The sequence below is a fragment of the Lissotriton helveticus genome, chromosome 12 (assembly GCF_964261635.1).
Source record: "Lissotriton helveticus chromosome 12, aLisHel1.1, whole genome shotgun sequence".
In the NCBI taxonomy this organism is placed as follows: domain Eukaryota; kingdom Metazoa; phylum Chordata; class Amphibia; order Caudata; family Salamandridae; genus Lissotriton; species Lissotriton helveticus.
This window is the reverse complement of record NC_136073.1, coordinates 192,395,088-192,415,856: the sequence shown is the minus strand read 5'-3', so window position 1 is coordinate 192,415,856 and position 20,769 is coordinate 192,395,088. Positions and strand designations below refer to the sequence as shown.

Here is a 20,769-nt window from a genome sequence, read left to right as displayed (position 1 = left end):
ACAGGTGTATGGTTGATTAGTACCTCAAAATATCCTTCGCCATAAGCCATATTATTTCTATATCAAGTAGCTCTTTTATTGCATCTCTTGCAAGCAACAGTCAATCAAGTGTAACTCACACCATGGAAATTCCTTTTCTTTGCCTTGGCGACATCATACCTTGTCCTTAGCACTTGTTTGGGTAGGTCAGTCACAGTTATTTGGACTGATTATTCATTCATACATCCACCATTTTATGTAGGCTGTGTGTCCGCGCCTTTCAGTGCGTACTCGGCAGCAATTCTGATGGGCACAGTTATTCACCACAAGAGGGAACGCCTTCGATATACGGTGTGAATGTGATATTTATAGATGCAGAGCTTGGGCAAAAGGCAGTGGAGCTTTGCACAGCATCAAAGGCAAGGATACAGCCAATAAGAGGATGGAACGGAAGCTGGATTGTGATAGGGGAAGTAAACTGCTACTTCTCAACCTATAGTAGGGTGTTCTATGAAGAGGTGTGTTTCAGCTCGTGGTTAAATTGCAGAATATGATGTGATATATGATATAGTTATCAAATGGATAGCCAAAGTATGGAATTTGTACACTTGACTATCCAGTGGTAAAGCGTTGAAAAGTTAATGGTAGGTGGCAGAAAACCTAAAGGGCTGTTATTTTTTCCAAACGGAACTGTATCTTACAGTCAGAAGCATATATACATTGTTATGCCAGCGTGACATTACAATAAGTACTACAAAATTTACAAATCCTTAAGCAGACACCATTTCGCAGGCAAAGTCAGTATCACTGGGTGAAGACACTGAGGCATTACCCGTTGAACACTCCCTGCTACATGCTCGGTATCTTTGCCTCTCATGCTACACGCTTGGTATCTTTGCCTCTCTGATACACACTTGGTGTCTTTGCCTCTCTGATACACGCTTGGTATCTTTGCTTCTCTGATACACGCTTGGTATCTTTGCCTCTCTGATACACGCTTGGTATCTTTCCCTCTCTGATACACGCTTGGTATCTTTGCCTCTCTGATACACGCTTGGTTTATTTCCCTCTCTGATACACACTTGGTGTCTTTGCCTCTCTGCTACACGCTTGGTATCTTTGCCTCTCTGATACACGCTTGGTATCTTTCCCTCTCTGATACAAGCTTGGTATCTTTCCCTCTCTGATACACGCTTGGTATCTTTGCCTCTCTGATACACGCTTGGTATCTTTGCCTCTCTGATACACGCTTGGTATCTTTCCCTCTCTGATACACGCTTGGTATCTTTGCCTCTCTGATACACGCTTGGTTTATTTCCCTCTCTGATACACACTTGGTGTCTTTGCCTCTCTGATACACGCTTGGTACCTTTGCCTCTCTGATACACGCTTGGTATCTTTGCCTCTCTGCTACACGCTTGGTATCTTTGCCTCTCTGATACACGCTTGGTATCTTTCCCTCTCTGATACACGCTTGGTATCTTTGCCTCTCTGATACACGCTTGGTTTATTTCCCTCTCTGATACACACTTGGTGTCTTTGCCTCTCTGATACACGCTTGGTACCTTTGCCTCTCTGATACACGCTTGGTATCTTTGCCTCTCTGCTAAACGCTTGGTATCTTTGCCTCTCTGCTACACGCTTGGTATCTTTCCCTCTCTGATACACGCTTGGTATCTTTGCCTCTCTGATACACGCTTGGTTTATTTCCCTCTCTGATACACACTTGGTGTCTTTGCCTCTCTGATACACGCTTGGTACCTTTGCCTCTCTGATACACGCTTGGTATCTTTGCCTCTCTGATACACGCTTGGTTTATTTCCCTCTCTGACAACACACTTGGTGTCTTTGCCTCTCTGATACACGCTTGGTATCTTTGCCTCTCTGATACACGCTTGGTTTATTTCCCTCTCTGATACACACTTGGTGTCTTTGCCTCTCTGCTACACGCTTGGTATCTTTGCCTCTCTGATACACGCTTGGTATCTTTCCCTCTCTGATACACGCTTGGTATCTTTCCCTCTCTGATACACGCTTGGTATCTTTGCCTCTCTGATACACGCTTGGTATCTTTGCCTCTCTGATACACGCTTGGTATCTTTGCCTCTCTGATACACGCTTGGTTTATTTCCCTCTCTGATACATACTTGGTGTCTTTGCCTCTCTGATACACGCTTGGTACCTTTGCCTCTCTGATACACGCTTGGTATCTTTGCCTCTCTGCTACACGCTTGGTATCTTTGCCTCTCTGATACACGCTTGGTATCTTTCCCTCTCTGATACACGCTTGGTATCTTTGCCTCTCTGATACACGCTTGGTTTATTTCCCTCTCTGATACACACTTGGTGTCTTTGCCTCTCTGATACACGCTTGGTACCTTTGCCTCTCTGATACACGCTTGGTATCTTTGCCTCTCGGCTAAACGCTTGGTATCTTTGCCTCTCTGCTACACGCTTGGTATCTTTCCCTCTCTGATACACGCTTGGTATCTTTGCCTCTCTGATACACGCTTGGTTTATTTCCCTCTCTGATACACACTTGGTGTCTTTGCCTCTCTGATACACGCTTGGTACCTTTGCCTCTCTGATACACGCTTGGTATCTTTGCCTCTCTGATACACGCTTGGTTTATTTCCCTCTCTGATACACACTTGGTGTCTTTGCCTCTCTGATACACGCTTGGTACCTTTGCCTCTCTGATACACGCTTGGTATCTTTGCCTCTCTGCTAAACGCTTGGTATCTTTGCCTCTCTGCTACACGCTTGGTATCTTTGCCTCTCTGATACACGCTTGGTTTATTTCCCTCTCTGATACACACTTGGTGTCTTTGCCTCTCTGATACACGCTTGGTACCTTTGCCTCTCTGATACACGCTTGGTATCTTTGCCTCTCTGCTAAACGCTTGGTATCTTTGCCTCTCTGCTACACGCTTGGTATCTTTCCCTCTCTGATACACGCTTGGTATCTTTGCCTCTCTGATACACGCTTGGTTTATTTCCCTCTCTGATACACACTTGGTGTCTTTGCCTCTCTGATACACGCTTGGTACCTTTGCCTCTCTGATACACGCTTGGTATCTTTGCCTCTCTGATACACGCTTGGTTTATTTCCCTCTCTGACAACACACTTGGTGTCTTTGCCTCTCTGATACACGCTTGGTATCTTTGCCTCTCTGATACACGCTTGGTTTATTTCCCTCTCTGATACACACTTGGTGTCTTTGCCTCTCTGCTACACGCTTGGTATCTTTGCCTCTCTGATACACGCTTGGTATCTTTCCCTCTCTGATACACGCTTGGTATCTTTCCCTCTCTGATACACGCTTGTTATCTTTGCCTCTCTGATACACGCTTGGTATCTTTGCCTCTCTGATACACGCTTGGTATCTTTGCCTCTCTGATACACGCTTGGTTTATTTCCCTCTCTGATACATACTTGGTGTCTTTGCCTCTCTGATACACGCTTGGTACCTTTGCCTCTCTGATACACGCTTGGTATCTTTGCCTCTCTGCTACACGCTTGGTATCTTTGCCTCTCTGATACACGCTTGGTATCTTTCCCTCTCTGATACACGCTTGGTATCTTTGCCTCTCTGATACACGCTTGGTTTATTTCCCTCTCTGATACACACTTGGTGTCTTTGCCTCTCTGATACACGCTTGGTACCTTTGCCTCTCTGATACACGCTTGGTATCTTTGCCTCTCGGCTAAACGCTTGGTATCTTTGCCTCTCTGCTACACGCTTGGTATCTTTCCCTCTCTGATACACGCTTGGTATCTTTGCCTCTCTGATACACGCTTGGTTTATTTCCCTCTCTGATACACACTTGGTGTCTTTGCCTCTCTGATACACGCTTGGTACCTTTGCCTCTCTGATACACGCTTGGTATCTTTGCCTCTCTGATACACGCTTGGTTTATTTCCCTCTCTGATACACACTTGGTGTCTTTGCCTCTCTGATACACGCTTGGTACCTTTGCCTCTCTGATACACGCTTGGTATCTTTGCCTCTCTGCTAAACGCTTGGTATCTTTGCCTCTCTGCTACACGCTTGGTATCTTTGCCTCTCTGATACACGCTTGGTATCTTTGCCTCTCTGATACATGCTTGGTATATTTGCCTCTCTGATACACGCTTGGTATCTTTGCCTCTGTGCTACACGCTTGGTATCTTTGCCTCTGTGCTACACGCTTGGTATCTTTGCCTCTGTGCTACACGCTTGGTATCTTTGCCTCTCTGATACACGCTTGGTATCTTTGCCTCTCTGATACACGCTTGGTATCTTTGCCTCTCTGATACACGCTTGGTATCTTTGCCTCTCTGATACACGCTTGGTTTATTTCCCTCTCTGATACACACTTGGTGTCTTTGCCTCTCTGATACATGCTTGCTATATTTGCCTCTCTGATACACGCTTGGTATCTTTGCCTCTCTGATACACGCTTGGTATCTTTGCCTCTGTGCTACACGCTTGGTATCTTTGCCTCTGTGCTACACGCTTGGTATCTTTGCCTCTCTGATACACGCTTGGTATCTTTGCCTCTCTGATACATGCTTGGTATCTTTGCCTCTCTGATACATGCTTGGTATATTTGCCTCTCTGATACACGCTTGGTATCTTTGCCTCTCTGATACACGCTTGGTATCTTTGCCTCTCTGCTACACGCTTGGTATCTTTGCCTCTCTGATACATGCTTGGTATATTTGCCTCTCTGATACACGCTTGGTATCTTTGCCTCTCTGATACACGCTTGGTATCTTTGCCTCTGTGCTACACGCTTGGTATCTTTGCCTCTCTGATACACGCTTGGTATCTTTGCCTCTCTGATACACGCTTGGTATCTTTGCCTCTCTGCTACACGCTTGGTATCTTTGCCTCTCTGATACACGCTTGGTATCTTTGCCTCTCTGATACACGCTTGGTATCTTTGCCTCTCTGATACACGCTTGGTATCTTTGCCTCTCTGCTACACGCTTGGTATCTTTGCCTCTCTGATACATGCTTGGTATATTTGCCTCTCTGATACACGCTTGGTATCTTTGCCTCTCTGATACACACTTGGTGTCTTTGCCTCTCTGATACACGCTTGGTACCTTTGCCTCTCTGATACACGCTTGGTATCTTTGCCTCTCTGATACACGCTTGGTTTATTTCCCTCTCTGATACACACTTGGTGTCTTTGCCTCTCTGATACACGCTTGGTACCTTTGCCTCTCTGATACACGCTTGGTATCTTTGCCTCTCTGCTAAACGCTTGGTATCTTTGCCTCTCTGCTACACGCTTGGTATCTTTGCCTCTCTGATACACGCTTGGTATCTTTGCCTCTCTGATACATGCTTGGTATATTTGCCTCTCTGATACACGCTTGGTATCTTTGCCTCTGTGCTACACGCTTGGTATCTTTGCCTCTGTGCTACACGCTTGGTATCTTTGCCTCTGTGCTACACGCTTGGTATCTTTGCCTCTCTGATACACGCTTGGTATCTTTGCCTCTCTGATACACGCTTGGTATCTTTGCCTCTCTGATACACGCTTGGTATCTTTGCCTCTCTGATACACGCTTGGTTTATTTCCCTCTCTGATACACACTTGGTGTCTTTGCCTCTCTGATACATGCTTGCTATATTTGCCTCTCTGATACACGCTTGGTATCTTTGCCTCTCTGATACACGCTTGGTATCTTTGCCTCTGTGCTACACGCTTGGTATCTTTGCCTCTGTGCTACACGCTTGGTATCTTTGCCTCTCTGATACACGCTTGGTATCTTTGCCTCTCTGATACATGCTTGGTATATTTGCCTCTCTGATACACGCTTGGTATCTTTGCCTCTCTGATACACGCTTGGTATCTTTGCCTCTCTGCTACACGCTTGGTATCTTTGCCTCTCTGATACATGCTTGGTATATTTGCCTCTCTGATACACGCTTGGTATCTTTGCCTCTCTGATACACGCTTGGTATCTTTGCCTCTGTGCTACACGCTTGGTATCTTTGCCTCTCTGATACACGCTTGGTATCTTTGCCTCTCTGATACACGCTTGGTATCTTTGCCTCTCTGCTACACGCTTGGTATCTTTGCCTCTCTGATACACGCTTGGTATCTTTGCCTCTCTGATACACGCTTGGTATCTTTGCCTCTCTGCTACACGCTTGGTATCTTTGCCTCTCTGATACACGCTTGGTATCTTTGCCTCTCTGATACACGCTTGGTATCTTTGCCTCTCTGCTACACGCTTGGTATCTTTGCCTCTCTGATACACGCTTGGTATCTTTGCCTCTCTGCTACACGCTTGGTATCTTTGCCTCTCTGATACACGCTTGGTATCTTTGCCTCTCTGATACACGCTTGGTATCTTTGCCTCTCTGCTACACGCTTGGTATCTTTGCCTCTCTGATACACGCTTGGTATCTTTGCCTCTCTGATACACGCTTGGTATCTTTGCCTCTCTGATACACGCTTGGTATCTTTGCCTCTCTGATACACGCTTGGTATCTTTGCACCCCAACATTAGCACACACGATTAGTATGGACAAAATCATCCTTCACTTCATGGACCTATATATTGTCCCCTTTTTTTCTCACATCCCCCTCTCTCCCCTCTGACCCCCTGGCTCCTGATTTTAGTGCCCCCTGGTCCCAAATACCTAAAGTAGCAACAGGAGGAGTAAGAACGTTGACCCTTGCCATGATTATCGCTAATTCACACATTCTCACTTCGCATAATACACGTACCCCTTCACTGGCTCCAGTTGCATAGCAGAAAGTTCCCTATTATGCCCAACACTCCAGTTTTTTTCGGTAAATTCTATGCGGTACTTTGGCTTGAATAAGTCTGAGGCTTATAGTTCAGTTCTTATCCATTTGCGATGGCTGCTGATCTGGTACAAAGTTTGGCGCCAACCAAGGTTGAGCGTCATTTCCAATATCTATAACTGTGGCCAGCTGCAGCAGGGCCCATATTCCTCAGATTTATCAACAACGGAGAAAAGTTCACAGAAAACTGTTAGACAAGAGACCGTGCAGACTTCCTTCACGATGTCTGTGAGAGCTGCAGGTGACTTCCGGTGCGGGACAAAAGGGGGGATGTAGAGAGCAGCAGGATCAGGATTTGAGGAAGTTTGAAAAGGGGTAGCTTGGTGTTGGGCAAGTCTGCTGACACAATCTCAAAAGTGGAAACAGTTGTTTAAGTCAGTTTTGTGTTCCTCATCAGGGCTCAGGCCTGGTGAGGGCGAACTGTGGATCCCCTAAAGCTTCCCAGACACAACAACACAGCCCATAACACAACTACCTTTCCAGTTGTTAGGGACAAAACCTCGTTTACACAAGTAGGGTCAGAAACCTTCTCTCACAGGGGTCGAGGTAAAACAAATGCGTGTTACCACCTCTGGAATCTCAGCTGTAACTCAGTAAGTCTCCACACGGGCAGTAATTTCCCAGTGCTATGAGTTGAAGTCATTTTGTCATACTTCCCACTCGGACGCTGTCTTTCTCACTGCGGGTAAAATGTTCAAATGCATGGAATAATCTCACTGGATTAGCTGTTTCGCGAACACCCTTAGGGAAACACAGGGTCGGCCAGAACTAGGCTTCCTTGTTACTGCTATGGTGGTAGGGGTCTCTGCAGTTAATATAAATACTGTCAATAACCTGGATGCCCCGCCTTTGCAGTTGGGAGGTTCTAAAAATGTGTCATTGTATACAGTGGTGGCGGGTTCATTAGGACGTGTCAGGTGAAGCCTCACCACTTGTCAGTTGTCATCCAAGCAGTTGTTTACTACGCTGAGGTCCTGAATTCATCGTGTACACTTAGCAAAAGAAAGCTTTGCACATAGAAGAATGGCGACTGTGCCTTCATCCCCCTCCGCGTGCTGAGTATGTATTAACAAAATGCAGCTTTGCCCGTCTGAAGAGTGGTGTAAGTGCCTGCCGTCACACAGGGAGAGTGTATTCAGTGTCCTTCCTCTTCTGCCGATTGGATCATTCTGCCTATTAAACCTCGCTATGGGGAGGCGAGGCGAGGCAGACTCTTGCTGTGGACAAGTGGGAACTTCCATTATGACAGTTTCCTCTTGCGCCTGCTTCCATGCGAATCCTGGCGGCTTTCTTGATGTCTTTGTTTTGTTTGTGGCGGCTATGTTGACCTCTTCTTTAGCCTAGAATGGTGTCCCTTGCCATGTTTTGGGTGCCCTTGACAGATCTGTGGCTATCCTTGACCCAATGCAAGCCCTCCATGACATATTGGGGGCATCCTGGGCTTAATTGTTACTATCCTTAATGGGATGGCGGCCTACGCACAATGGTGTCCATGTTTGACACGTTGAGAACGTTTAGAGCATATTTGCGGTTATCGCTAGCATCGTTCAAGGGCCTGGTCTAATTGCACCCATCTTTAAAATATAGTGGCCATTCTCCCTGATATTGAATTTATTCCTGACATGAAGGTGGCCGTAATGAAATTCACGGTGGGTGTTTACCTACCACCAATTTGAAAGGTCAACAGCCCCCATTGATTGCCTCTGACACACCACACTGCTCTGTATTCTATTCCTTCTGTGCTTTACCGTATATTGGATTTCTTTCTTTACCACATGATTTTGGCATTATGTATTACAGCTGTAAGAACTGCTTGTCTCATCACAGTATTAGGGTCATATTCAATAGCCCCCTCCTCGGTCCTCTCATTTTTGCATTTCACCTGTATTTGCCTCCCTGTACTGTCCAGAGTTGATGCATATTGTAACATCAGGCGAGTTACAAATGAGCAGTGGTTCAGTCGCTCACATCCTCATTTGCAGAGCCTGGTGCGATTTCTGGCAAGAATGCCCCAGGGCTGTAATGTCCCGGAGCCTTGTCCCAGAGCTGTAATGTCCCTGAGCTGTAATGTCCCTGAGCTGTAAGGCTCCAGAGCTGTATGCCTCTGAGCTGTCAGGGGTACAGTAATACCGCAGCATTTTAAGATTGCTTCAAAGGCAGTACTTATATGTGTGCTGGAATATGCAGTGACGCTGCATGCCTATTACTTCGTGTTTTATTACTTATTTTACTGTTGTGTTGGAGGATTTCAGTGGCAGAAACACAAGGCTACTGGGATTTAGCAGGAACGTGTGCGATGCTTTGATTAATGCTTCTTTTGGAAACGAATACCAGCAGTCCACAGCCAGCTAAATTCCTGCCTCCATAACGTAAATGACGACCTGAGAAGTATGTTGATGTACATAAACCTCAGCATCGTGGGACGCCAATTTACCTGGGATATTTTACAATATATATTCAAACGATCCAAAGGGAACATGTTTAGGGTCCATCTTACATTTCAGGATTGGCCCTTGTTTCATCACCTTTTTTTTTATTTTTAAGAGTTTTATATAGCGCGAACTAGACCCGAACCGAATCAGGTATCGGAGCGCTTTACATATTTTCCAGTTACGTTACATGAGGACACACTTTCATTTTAGGCACGGGGAGATTAAGCGATTTGTCCAGAATCACAGGAGGTTTAGGCGTCGTTACCGAGACTCGAATCCAGATCCCCAGGTCCGAGGTCGAGCGCCCTAGCGGTTAGGCCAACTCCTTCCAGGGGTAAGGTGCTGTCTTCAGATCCGGCGCATTTATGGCACCGCAAGGGTGTGGGGGGACCTAATGGAAGCCATGAAGCTCGGCCCCTTCCGGTGGTTTGGTAGAACAAATCAGTTTACAACGCGCACCCAATAATGAAAGTGCAGTGGGCCCCTCCGATCCCTGGTCCCCGGTGCTACTGCATCTGCTGTACTACTGATAGCTATGCCAATGGAATTGACTCATGTCTGCTTAGGACAACTGACTGCGCATGCGCGCAGCCTTCCTGATTTTCATACAATATCAGAAGGCTCCTCAAAGTCCCACTGTGTGCTTCCTCCTACATCATACATGAAGAACTGGGTGGAGTGTTCATAGAGGATAGGGTGGGGTGCAGGCCCCTGCTAGCATGGGTAAAGATTTGGGTTAACCCAGAAGCCAGTCTGACAAAACAAATAATTAGGGACTGTTTGGGGAGGGATAGAGGAATGAATATCCCATGGCTTAAGTATGTAAAGGGTGTATTGGAAGGCATCAGCTGTGAGGACCTTTTTCTGACGCCGGCTTGTATAACAGGGCGGGATCAGGCAAGGGCAAAGACACTGTTTTTCAAACATAAGCCAAAGCCCAAGCAGTGAATGAGGGGGACAAACAATCAGTTAAGGCACATGCTTTAGTCACGTCCTGCGAAGGAATGGAGCCTTACCTTGCCCTCATACATAATGCCCAGGAAAGATTTTTAATTACTCGATTTAGGCTCAACTATTTACATCATTTATTAGCCGATCTGGCAGGTTTTACGAATTCAGTTGAGTCAAAGGGTCCCTGTGGCTGCGATCAACGATCTCCACAGGACACCCTTCATTTTGTATTATTGTGCCCATTTTATACATTGCCCAGGTGTCGTTTTTTAGTTAGTTTGCTGAAAAAGGCCAAACTTAGACATGCGAAGCAAGCCCTTTTATATTTACAAATGGCCCAAAACCCCCTGACCCTACTTTCTGTGACACATTTTTGAAGATTAGCCGTCAAGTTAAGAGACACCAGAGGGAGATGCTGAACTAAATTCTACTCTAATGTTTAATTAACAGATGAGGTGAAGAGACGGCCTCAATGAATGAATTCTAGGAGTATCAGTTTTTTGTATCCTTCTTGTTTCTGTTTTAGACTGTATATGTTGTTGTTTTAAATTGTACTTTTATTGTGTTAAATGTAAAATGCCGAATAAATATTTGGACAAACTGCAGTAACAATCTAAATCATTTCCTGTGTGGGGGAAGAGTGACGTGTACAGCTTTGATCAGAAGACTGGGGCTTCTGTGCTGTGACCTCGTGTGTTTTTTGCATTGCAGGAGATGAACACCGTGCTGAAGAACATGTTCTCCGAATGGTTTTCCGTGGGGTTCTTGAACCTGGAGCGCATTACCTGGCAGTCCCCTTGTGAGTTACTCCAGAAGATCAGCCAGTAAGTTCCTGCAGCTGTGACCGGCTCAGTAAGATTCTAGTTCAGACATGTGCAGCCTCCCTGAGTTTTCTCTGACTGTATAGCAAGCTGTAGATTATTTTACTAATCCACTCTTTAAGATTTATAACAGATTTGTATGTCCTTGACTTTGTGAAAACGCACAGAACGATTCACCCCAATGTGTGCCCAGATGCATGTATGCTTCCACTGTCCTCTCTTAGTCTACATCTCAATTATTTTTGGCAGCTTTCAGCATGATTTTGCATATTTGTATTATATTATTTATTATAACCTGATTCAAGAGATAAACAGTAGATCGGGATCCAGGGGAGAAACAGTAAAGTAAGGTTAAAGAGAAGCGAACACTGAACTAAAGACAACATTTAGGAGCAATTTGTAGAGTAGTATGTAAAAGTGGGTTCAAGAGATGAGTAACTAAAATGGCGTGGGTGCCACAGCAAGTAGAAGAGAGCTGTTCATAATAACTAGGTTCTGCCAATGATTCGATACTTTTAAATATTACAGAGAGGCGCAGGCTAAGAGGTGTCCCAGTAAGGGGAGTGTAGAACGTGCCGGATAGTGGAAGCAGAGCATTACAACTTAACATTAGGAAGGATAGTGTAATGTTTCATGTCTCTCTTGAGTGATTGTCTTCATCGCTTCTGCTAATGGCCGTTTGTGCACTGGCTTTCAATGATATACTGCCTACCCGACTTTTCCTAAGATGATTGGGAGCTACAGCCACCCTCAGACAACATTTTTCCCCTTCACTGAACTAGCCTCTGTGGATGGAAGGAAGGTTCTTACTGATAGTGTAGGACTTTGGTCCTTAGATACTTGTCCACTTGCTCAGCCTGGGAAGTTAGATCCCCTACACGGATCTTCTACAGAGCCGCTTCTTACCTCAGAGTGTCCCTAGTTCTTGGACAAGAGGGTATGGGATGGGCCAGTCTGGGGCAGCTGTTTTAAATTCAAGTGAATAAATTATTGAGATTCAAGAAGCAATGAATTGATGAAACTTTGAACAATTGTTGGGTCAATTTTTTACATTTGTTAATGCGAACAGTGTATTAGATAATGTGTAAGCACGTTAATTACTTTAAAATTAGGTTAATTTTGGTGTGACGCTTCATCAAGCTCAAGAGTAGTGCACACTCTGTCTAAGACTTACAGTTGTTTCATTGAACTTTATAAAAGTGCCATTTTCAGAATGGCAATTTAAAATCCGACTTCACCATAAGTTAGGGTTCTCAAATTGTGATTCCAGAGCCACCAAACCTGAAGTGGTTATCTCTTCCCATTTGGAAATTAAACTTACAAAATGTAATCAAGCAATTCCAAAATTATCTAATGAGAAATATAGGCCTTGCAGAGGTGAAACTCAAATTTGAGAGTTTTTCATTACAAGGACATGTATAATTTAAAAATACATGTCCTACTTTTTAGGTCTCGGCTAGAAGCGAGCGAAGCTCGCTCTCGCCAGAGACCTTATTGTTAACGGCTCAGCTTCCCAGGAGGACAGCACTGGCCGCGCGCGCCGATTTGTTAAGGCCACGCGCACGAGAACGCGCTCGCAGCCAGGTGCTGTCCTCCTCGAAAGCTGCCTCCCTTCCCCGTGCAGGGCGGGCCGCCGCGCTGCCTGCGGCGACCCGGAAGCATTGCCGGCCAAACCGGAAGTAGGTGCTGTCCTGCACGGGTCCTCCGCCTCCTTACATTTGAAGGGCGACTTTGGGTGAGGGGGACCGCGGAGGATTTCGAAGCGGCTAGCGGCTGCCTCCTGAGACCACCGCCGGCCATACCCCAGGTACGGTGCGCGTCGCTGTCCTTCTGTCCGGCTCCCCTCTCCCCAAAAGTCCTGTAGCAGTTGATAGGGGTGGGGGTTCTTTTTCCGGGTACAGTGCCCCCGCCTGCCCAGTGCCCCAGGCACAGGTGCGTAGGCAGGTAGGCATTGTGCTGAGTATATTAGTGGCTAATGGACCATTCAAGCGCAATAGCCTGGGCCGGCAAGTAGCCGCGGTTAACAATGCATAGATGTTAAAGACAATTTATGGAGGTGGTTTGGGGTTTATTCTCCCAGAGAGAGGATGTTTACGAAAGGTGCTGGCATTTCATATCACTTTGAACCAGTGCAACTGTGTAAAACTAGGCTTTGCATTGCATTTGTTCGTGGTTGGTGGTGAAATATTTATTAGGTAAGGTCTCTCAAGTTTTTTTTCCTGACACATAGTTGCGAACTGGGGTTTTACGGTGCATTGCCAGCAACAGGATTCTCAAATAATTTTATCTGCAGCTCCGTGAGTCTCCAAAGAGGAACTTATCATTTTCTTTAAATACACTATTTGAAGGTCGCCAAATGCTTTAGAATGTGCAGAAGCGCTGTGTGTGGTGGTTGTACTTGTTGCTGCTGACAGGAGGTGGCTGACTGATTTTAGAATTATGTAAATTGGACATCTGAGATGTAACAGAGAACCTGCTCATTTACAGAACAATGCTCATCGCCTGGACTGGAGGATGAATAACGTCATTAAGTAAGGATTTAGTGCAGTGAGATCGGTAAAGTTATGGACCAGGCTCCTGACATATGAGGGGCTAGCGGAGTCAGTCAGTGTATTGAATATCAAAGTACACTGCTCAGACGGCCCGGGACCAGGGTTCGATTCCCGGCGCGGCAGGTTTCTGGACCAGGGTCAGCGGACTCGATAATTCTCTCGCCTCGGTGCCCACTCTGATCAGCGATCACACTCGGCAACTCTGGGCATTAGCTTGCCTCATCTTCACTAACGGCCCCACCAGACCGCCGGGGATGCCTGGTCTCACCCTGGAGATACCCAATAAGGGACCATCTCTCAGGGAAGCCAGGAAGGGTTTCGCAGCGGTCGAAGCGCCTTGGGACCCTACGGGTAAGTAGTGCGCTATATAAATGCCTATACATACATTTACATCTGGTTCTACCCTAGGTACAGTCCTATGTGGGAGAGATTGGTTGAGGTGCATGAGTTTCGAAATCATGCTCCAAATAGGGTTCGGCTTATCTCATGGCGCATACATGTGGAAGGTTGCGGTGTGTGTGAGAGGAGATGCAGCCATGCATTTACGCTTGCCGTTTGTTTGAGTATCGGGTCAGTAGCTTGTGTTATCAGAGGTGGGGAGAAGCAAGTCCGAAGTGCTTTTCGAAATTGGGGGTGGTTGTCAATCTTCTTATTCGAGCAGTGAATTGAATTCCACACTTTAGCTTCTTAGACAGAAAGGAGTTCCCCCGAGTTGGAGCCTTACTGAGTGGAGGTACCATCAATAATGGGTTAAGCCTGGAGTGCAGGGATCTTGTTAAGCAATATGTGTGGAGTTTTTAGGTCTCGGCTAGATGCAGAGTAGTGCGTGCAGAGTAGTGAGTGCAGAGTAGTGAGTGCAGAGTAGTGAGTGCAGAGTAGTGAGTGCAGAGTAGTGAGTGCAGAGTAGTGAGTGCAGAGTAGTGAGTGCAGAGTAGTGAGTGCAGAGTAGTGAGTGCAGAGTAGTGAGTAGTGAGTGCAGAGTAGTGAGTGCAGAGTAGTGAGTGCAGAGTAGTGAGTGCAGAGTAGTGAGTGCAGAGTGCAGAGTAGTGAGTAGTGAGTGCAGAGTAGTGAGTAGTGAGTGCAGAGTAGTGAGTAGTGAGTGCAGAGTAGTGAGTAGTGAGTGCAGAGTAGTGAGTGCAGAGTGCAGAGTAGTGAGTGCAGAGTAGTGAGTGCAGAGTAGTGAGTGCAGAGTAGTGAGTGCAGAGTAGTGAGTGCAGAGTGAGTGTGCAGAATGCAGAGTAGTGAGTAGTGAGTGCAGAGTAGTGAGTAGTGAGTGCAGAGTAGTGAGTAGTGAGTGCAGAGTAGTGAGTGCAGAGTGGTGAGTGCAGAGTGGTGAGTGCAGAGTGGTGAGTGCAGAGTGGTGAGTGCAGAGTGGTGAGTGCAGAGTGGTGAGTGGGCAGAGTGGTGAGAGTGCAGAGTGGTGAGAGTGCAGAGTGGTGAGAGTGCAGAGTGGTGAGAGTGCAGAGTGGTGAGAGTGCAGAGTGGTGAGAGTGCAGAGTGGTGAGAGTGCAGAGTGGTGAGAGTGCAGAGTGGTGAGTGCAGAGTAGTGAGTGCAGAGTAGTGAGTGCAGAGTAGTGAGTAGTGAGTGCAGAGTAGTGAGTGCAGAGTAGTGAGTGCAGAGTAGTGAGTGCAGAATGCAGAGTAGTGAGTGCAGAATGCAGAGTAGTGAGTGCAGAATGCAGAGTAGTGCGTGCAGAATGCAGAGTAGTGCGTGCAGAATGCAGAGTAGTGCGTGCAGAATGCAGAGTAGTGCGTGCAGAGTGAGTGTGCAGAATGCAGAGTAGTGCGTGCAGAGTGAGTGTGCAGAATGCAGAGTAGTGCGTGCAGAGTGAGTGTGCAGAATGCAGAGTAGTGCGTGCAGAGTGAGTGTGCAGAATGCAGAGTAGTGCGTGCAGAATGCAGAGTAGTGCGTGCAGAGTGAGTGTGCAGAATGCAGAGTAGTGCGTGCAGAGTGAGTGTGCAGAATGCAGAGTAGTGCGCGCAGAGTGAGTGTGCAGAATGCAGAGTAGTGCGTGCAGAGTAGTGAGTGCAGAGTAGTGAGTGCAGAGTAGTGAGTGCAGAGTAGTGAGTGCAGAGTAGTGAGTGCAGGTGCAGAGTGGTGTGTGCTGTTGAGTGCAGAGTGCTGTGTATTGGCAATGTAAATGACAATGCCATTTATTTATGATTTAAAGAAAAAAAAAGAAATGTCATGAGCAATGCCAATAGCTCTACCTTTAATGATGCCGAGACCATTGCATTGCAAATGCTTGTTAAATATGTTGCACCCTGCCCTCTGCGCTGTCCAGGCCCTACACTAGGGGTGACATGTATGGGTTAGAAAGGAAGGTTTGGGCATGGTAAAATGTTTTTTTAGCCATGGCGAAATGACAGTTTAAACCACACACACTCTCTGTAGGCCTGGGACATATTTGAAGGGCTGCTTAAGTGGTTGGCACAATCTGTGCTGCAGGCCCTCTAGTAGCATTTAACTTACAGGCCCTGGGTACATATAGTACCACTTTACTAGGGAATTTGTTGTAAAGTAAATTTGCCAATTGGATATTAGCCAATATTACCATGTTTAGGGAAAAGAGCACATGCACTTTAGCACTGATTAGCAGTGGTAAAGTACTCAGAGTCCTAAGGCCAGCAAAAATGAGTTCAGAAAAAATGGAGGAGGAAGGCAAAATGTTGAGGGGAAAACCACCCTAAGGCTAACAAGTCTAAAAAAAATCTAGACTTCCTTACCTGTCAATATTTTATTTTCAATAGTCTGTCCTCAATATTATGCTTTTGATATTCCGGGGGCACACCAGCCTAACAATAGGTCTTGCAACAGACATTACATATACTGTTTAGTAGGTAAGACCTAAGAAGCAGTTGTCAGGGCCCAAAAAATGTAACTCGCCTAAGGTGCCAATACCTCTTGTTAATTCCCTGCTCCTTCATGTTTCTTTCCTGTCTCAGTGCAACCTCCCTTTTCAAGCCCGAAGACCTTTTCATGCTATAAACTCTTTTGAGTCCTTTTCGAGTGTGTTCTCTCTGTACAGCCACCCTTTTTTAACAGACTTGTGTTTTCAGTTAAGAAGTCCTTTGAAGAGTTTCTTGTTATGTTATTGAGGACAGTTCCTATTGAAACTGATACATTATGAGGAATAGAAGCAGAACCTGTTGCCTCCATGACGGTGCTCTGGTTCTTATGTTGGACTTTCCTAAATGCATTGTATGCACACATATGCTTTAGCTGTTTTTTGTGTATATGCGATCTGTTTACTGACCACACGCTCTTTGGCAGAATTCTATTTTTAGTATTGCTGGTTGTGCTATGCTGTAAGGTTAATTAAGCTGATGGCTCCAGAGCTCCATTGTACCCCAACTGTTGTCATCTTTTGTTTAGGTCCGAAGCCGTGCATCCTGTCAGAAACTGGACTGATATGAAACGCCGTGTGGGCCCGTACAGGAGGTGTTATGTCTTTACTCACAGTGCAATGCCTGGAGAACCGTTAATAATTCTACATGTTGCTCTCACCAACAAAATCTCCAGTAACATTCAGGTACAAATAAGTTGATATATGGATAGTTTCAAGTAAAGTAAAGTCTTAGGAGATGGAGAATAACCTTGTAATCTGCACTTTAAGTGGTAAAGGCCCAATCCTGTAGAGGGCAAAGTCGTGTCAGGAAACTTACAGTATGGTCTCCAGTAACTCTTCACTGCTAAGCTAACCAATCCAGAGACTAGGCCTTGTCACTAAAGCAGGAGTAGGCATCTTCTGTCTTCTAAGGAATCGTAACACCTTAAGGTTGTGGAGGGATAACACAGAATTGTTGCTCTTGAAGGCTCGAGTGAAGACGAGACCCTGTGTGTCCTAGCTTGCATGTAGGGTTATATTTCAAGGCAAGATCCATAACTGTGTTTTCATTTTGGTATTTTTTTTTCCTTAACTTCTTGTAGGGAAGCTGGCTTGGTGTTGGTGTGGGAACTGAAGAGCTTTCAACCACACACAAGTGCCAACATTGCAAGATTTGCATTCATGGTTAAAGGACGTGGGCATGGGGGATGTCATAGTACTAGTTAACAATGATGTCTACTTTTTCTACTACGTTAGTATTTTTTTTCTTTCCATTCGTATGTTGTATCTACCCTAGTAGTATATTTGGGTAATAACTCATTTGTAGACCTCTCTTTGGTAGTGGTAAAGTTTTCCCAATGCTTATGCGCATGTCACAGTGTACTTATTTTATTTATTGCATATTTTTTGAGACCCACCCATCCCAAAGTGGTGAGACCTTTTTTATGTTTAGGCAGTTTGGGATTATACTTTCATAATTTATTTTTACACAAAAAGAATCCATGCCAAATTTGCATCCTTTTTACCTACATGTTGGGAATTCTAAAGGTATCTCCCTGAGAATTCAGGGAACAAAATACTTGAAATAAGGTGCAAGAAAGTATATGCTTTTTCTAAAAATGGCATCATGAAAACGTTTGCCTTGCTAAAATCACACTCTTTCCATCTTTCAGGAGCATGCAGAGTTGTAAAAAAGTAAACATTTTTTTCCTCGCAGTTTTTGTCATTTTCTAACTCGGAAAACTGTACATTTCTAAAAAGTAGATACAATTCTGAATTCAGCAAGGGTTTATTTGTGTAGGCGGCTCAAGGGTTTTCCAAAGAAATTAATTACTGATATAAAAACAACAATGAAATTAAATAGGGTAAAAAATAGAAACGAGTGACAATGTTTTCATCTGAGTTCTTTTGCTCCAGTGACCTTTCTACAAAAGTAACATACTGTTCTGTCCCTCAGACTCTTCCTGTCGCAGTGTATAGTGATGTTTGGTTGTCCATAAACATGTGAAACCTAGCTGCTGCTTATCATTTATTTTCTTTGTGTACACAGTACTTACATTTGGAAGTGAGGGTTGAATTGAAATTCAATAGATAATAATAAATGCTCTACTGTTCTGTGTTCCCACACTTCTTCTGATATGAGTAGTACCGCACTTGTGTAATCAAACAAACTGGCAGTTGTTGCACTGCTACACTGCATAGTCTTATATCTTATTATTAGGGGTGGGTGAAGAATTACACTCCACTGTCGGAGTTCGCAGAGTTTGGCCCGCTCTGTGCGGAGTTCCGCAAAACTCAGCAAAGTGATTGCTGAGAAGAGTTTTTTCTCATGCACGGCTCGCTAACGGTAAGTTGGTGAGCACCCGAGAGAAAAATTGCGTGCTTGACCTCCTCTCTGCAAGATATTTCAATGCGGGCCATCGCGGCAGGTTGCTCGCGTTGAGAAATCTTCTGCTCACTCTGAGCAAGCTGCCGCTCAGGTAGAACGTCTACTTGAGTGCCAGAAAGCAGCAGCACACTCCGGCATGATGCAGAGTGCCATTTGTGCTGATTTAACAGCACGGGACTAACTCTAGATGTTTAAAATCATAGCGAGCCGCGCTACTTAACATACTCGGCCGCTGTGAAACTCCGTGAAGCTTGGTGGAGTTTTTCTGTCACTTTGCGGAGTTCCATGGAGTAGAACTCTGCGAAGTCCGCCAAGGCCAACTTATTATTTAAGAAAAGTGCACAGTTCCTGGGGTCCAACTGCCATCAAACCTCAATGTCCACTATTGTATGTAGTCCAATGAAGGGAAGGCATCTCCATTATTAGTATCCTGTCCTATTCAAACAAAAGTCCAGTTAGAGATCCTATATTGATGGGCAGGAGTTTTGGTGTAACATTCCACATTGACAGGCACCATGTCACAAAATACAAAACCTTAGATCTCGAATTTCCACTAGTGGTGATCTCATGATATTTCCCCACTTCATTGTTGTATGAGGTGTATTTCTTTGACTGTATGACAGAAGCTATGTAGGAGGGTAGACCCTCACCCATGCGTCGTCATGCTCTGTTATCATATCCTGCCATCTCACACTGGGGAACTTCCTTTTGTATTGTCTGACCGTCATATAGAACAAAAGTGCCATGAGAATGGAGAGTTTTGAGACTGACCTGTATGCTGGGTTGGAGAGGTGTGTATAGTATGACCTATGTCAGTAGTGGAGAGTGTAGTGATCTCTGTGTGTCACCTGTCCCTTAACCATCTGCCTTCTACCTACACGAGGTGGTTATGAAAATAGTCTAAGGTAAGCTTTGACTATCTCTTTATGTTTCTGTCTCACTCTGCGCCATGACTGATATTGTGTGAGTGGTCAGGTGAACGTTTACTACCATTTCCCCATGGCAGCCTACTAAGGCTCAGTAGGACTTGTCTTTCTTGCCCCTTTAGAGTGTTCACTGTGCTTGGCATAAGCCCTCCTTAAGGTGGAATTTGGCTCCTGACTGGCAGTGTGACTGTCAGAAATGCCAAACCCAACTTCTACTGCATGGTAATAATTTGGAAGTGTGCAAGGATAATCTGTTGACACATTCCTCGGACAGTGTGAGTGTATCTACAAATTTGAAAGTTGCTGTAAAACTCCAGAGCAAAATCTCCTAAGTCCCTATAATGCATTTCCTTTCCAGCAAGACCTTGGAGTTTGGTGGATAGGATACTCCATCGAAATATGGCAGATGTCCCATCTGCTGATACGTGCAGTGCAATTGATTATAATGCATTTATAATACAGCAGACAAACCATCCCTTTCGTTTTGAGAGAGGATAAAGGTAGCAAGCAGGCCCCAAGCATGTCCAATGTGTACCTAGTTAGGAGAGTCAGCGAAGACACATTGGTCAATTCTAATTTGTGAAGAAAAACAGGTATGGATTATGGTCATTCTTTGGGCGCGAACTATTAGAAAGATTTTCCAGCTTAAATGGAACAATTTGTAAGGCTGTTTAGGCAAGAGAAGGAAAGGGCAATGGAAAGTATGTATCAATGCATGACTATTTAAAGTAACATACTAACTCTTAAACTGAGTACTGCACTTTAATCACTTTCCCAGAACTTCATGCTGTTGGGGTATAAAATGAAGCAAGTTGAAAGGCACAGGCCTCGCTCAGACTAGCATTGGAGACAGTAGTAATGAGCCTTCTGCCTCTTTCATTGCCAAGTATAAGCTCCTCATTTGTGATATGGTTCATTATTCTTCTCTGCTGTTGGATTGTGGCCTGCCAAGTGTTTTTCCTGCAGCTTTGCAATGTGCTGCCCAACAGATGAAGTAGAGACTTATGCTTCTATTGGAATGAGGCTAACCGTAATGGCCAACTCAAATTCAAGAAAGGACATCAGTCTTCTGTGG

The 20,769-nt window shown here is 45.2% G+C and overlaps 1 protein-coding gene across 1 annotated transcript in view; it reads left to right on the top strand.

Annotated features, from left to right (window-relative positions):
• The window catches only part of MLYCD (malonyl-CoA decarboxylase), a 478,937-nt gene that overhangs the window by 182,505 nt on the left and 275,663 nt on the right, over positions 1-20,769 (top strand). The window contains exons 2-3 of the mRNA XM_078668472.1: positions 10,890-11,002; positions 16,928-17,084. Of these exons, the coding sequence (XP_078524598.1) occupies positions 10,890-11,002; positions 16,928-17,084 (270 nt within the window). The remainder of the gene's footprint in view (positions 1-10,889; positions 11,003-16,927; positions 17,085-20,769) is intronic.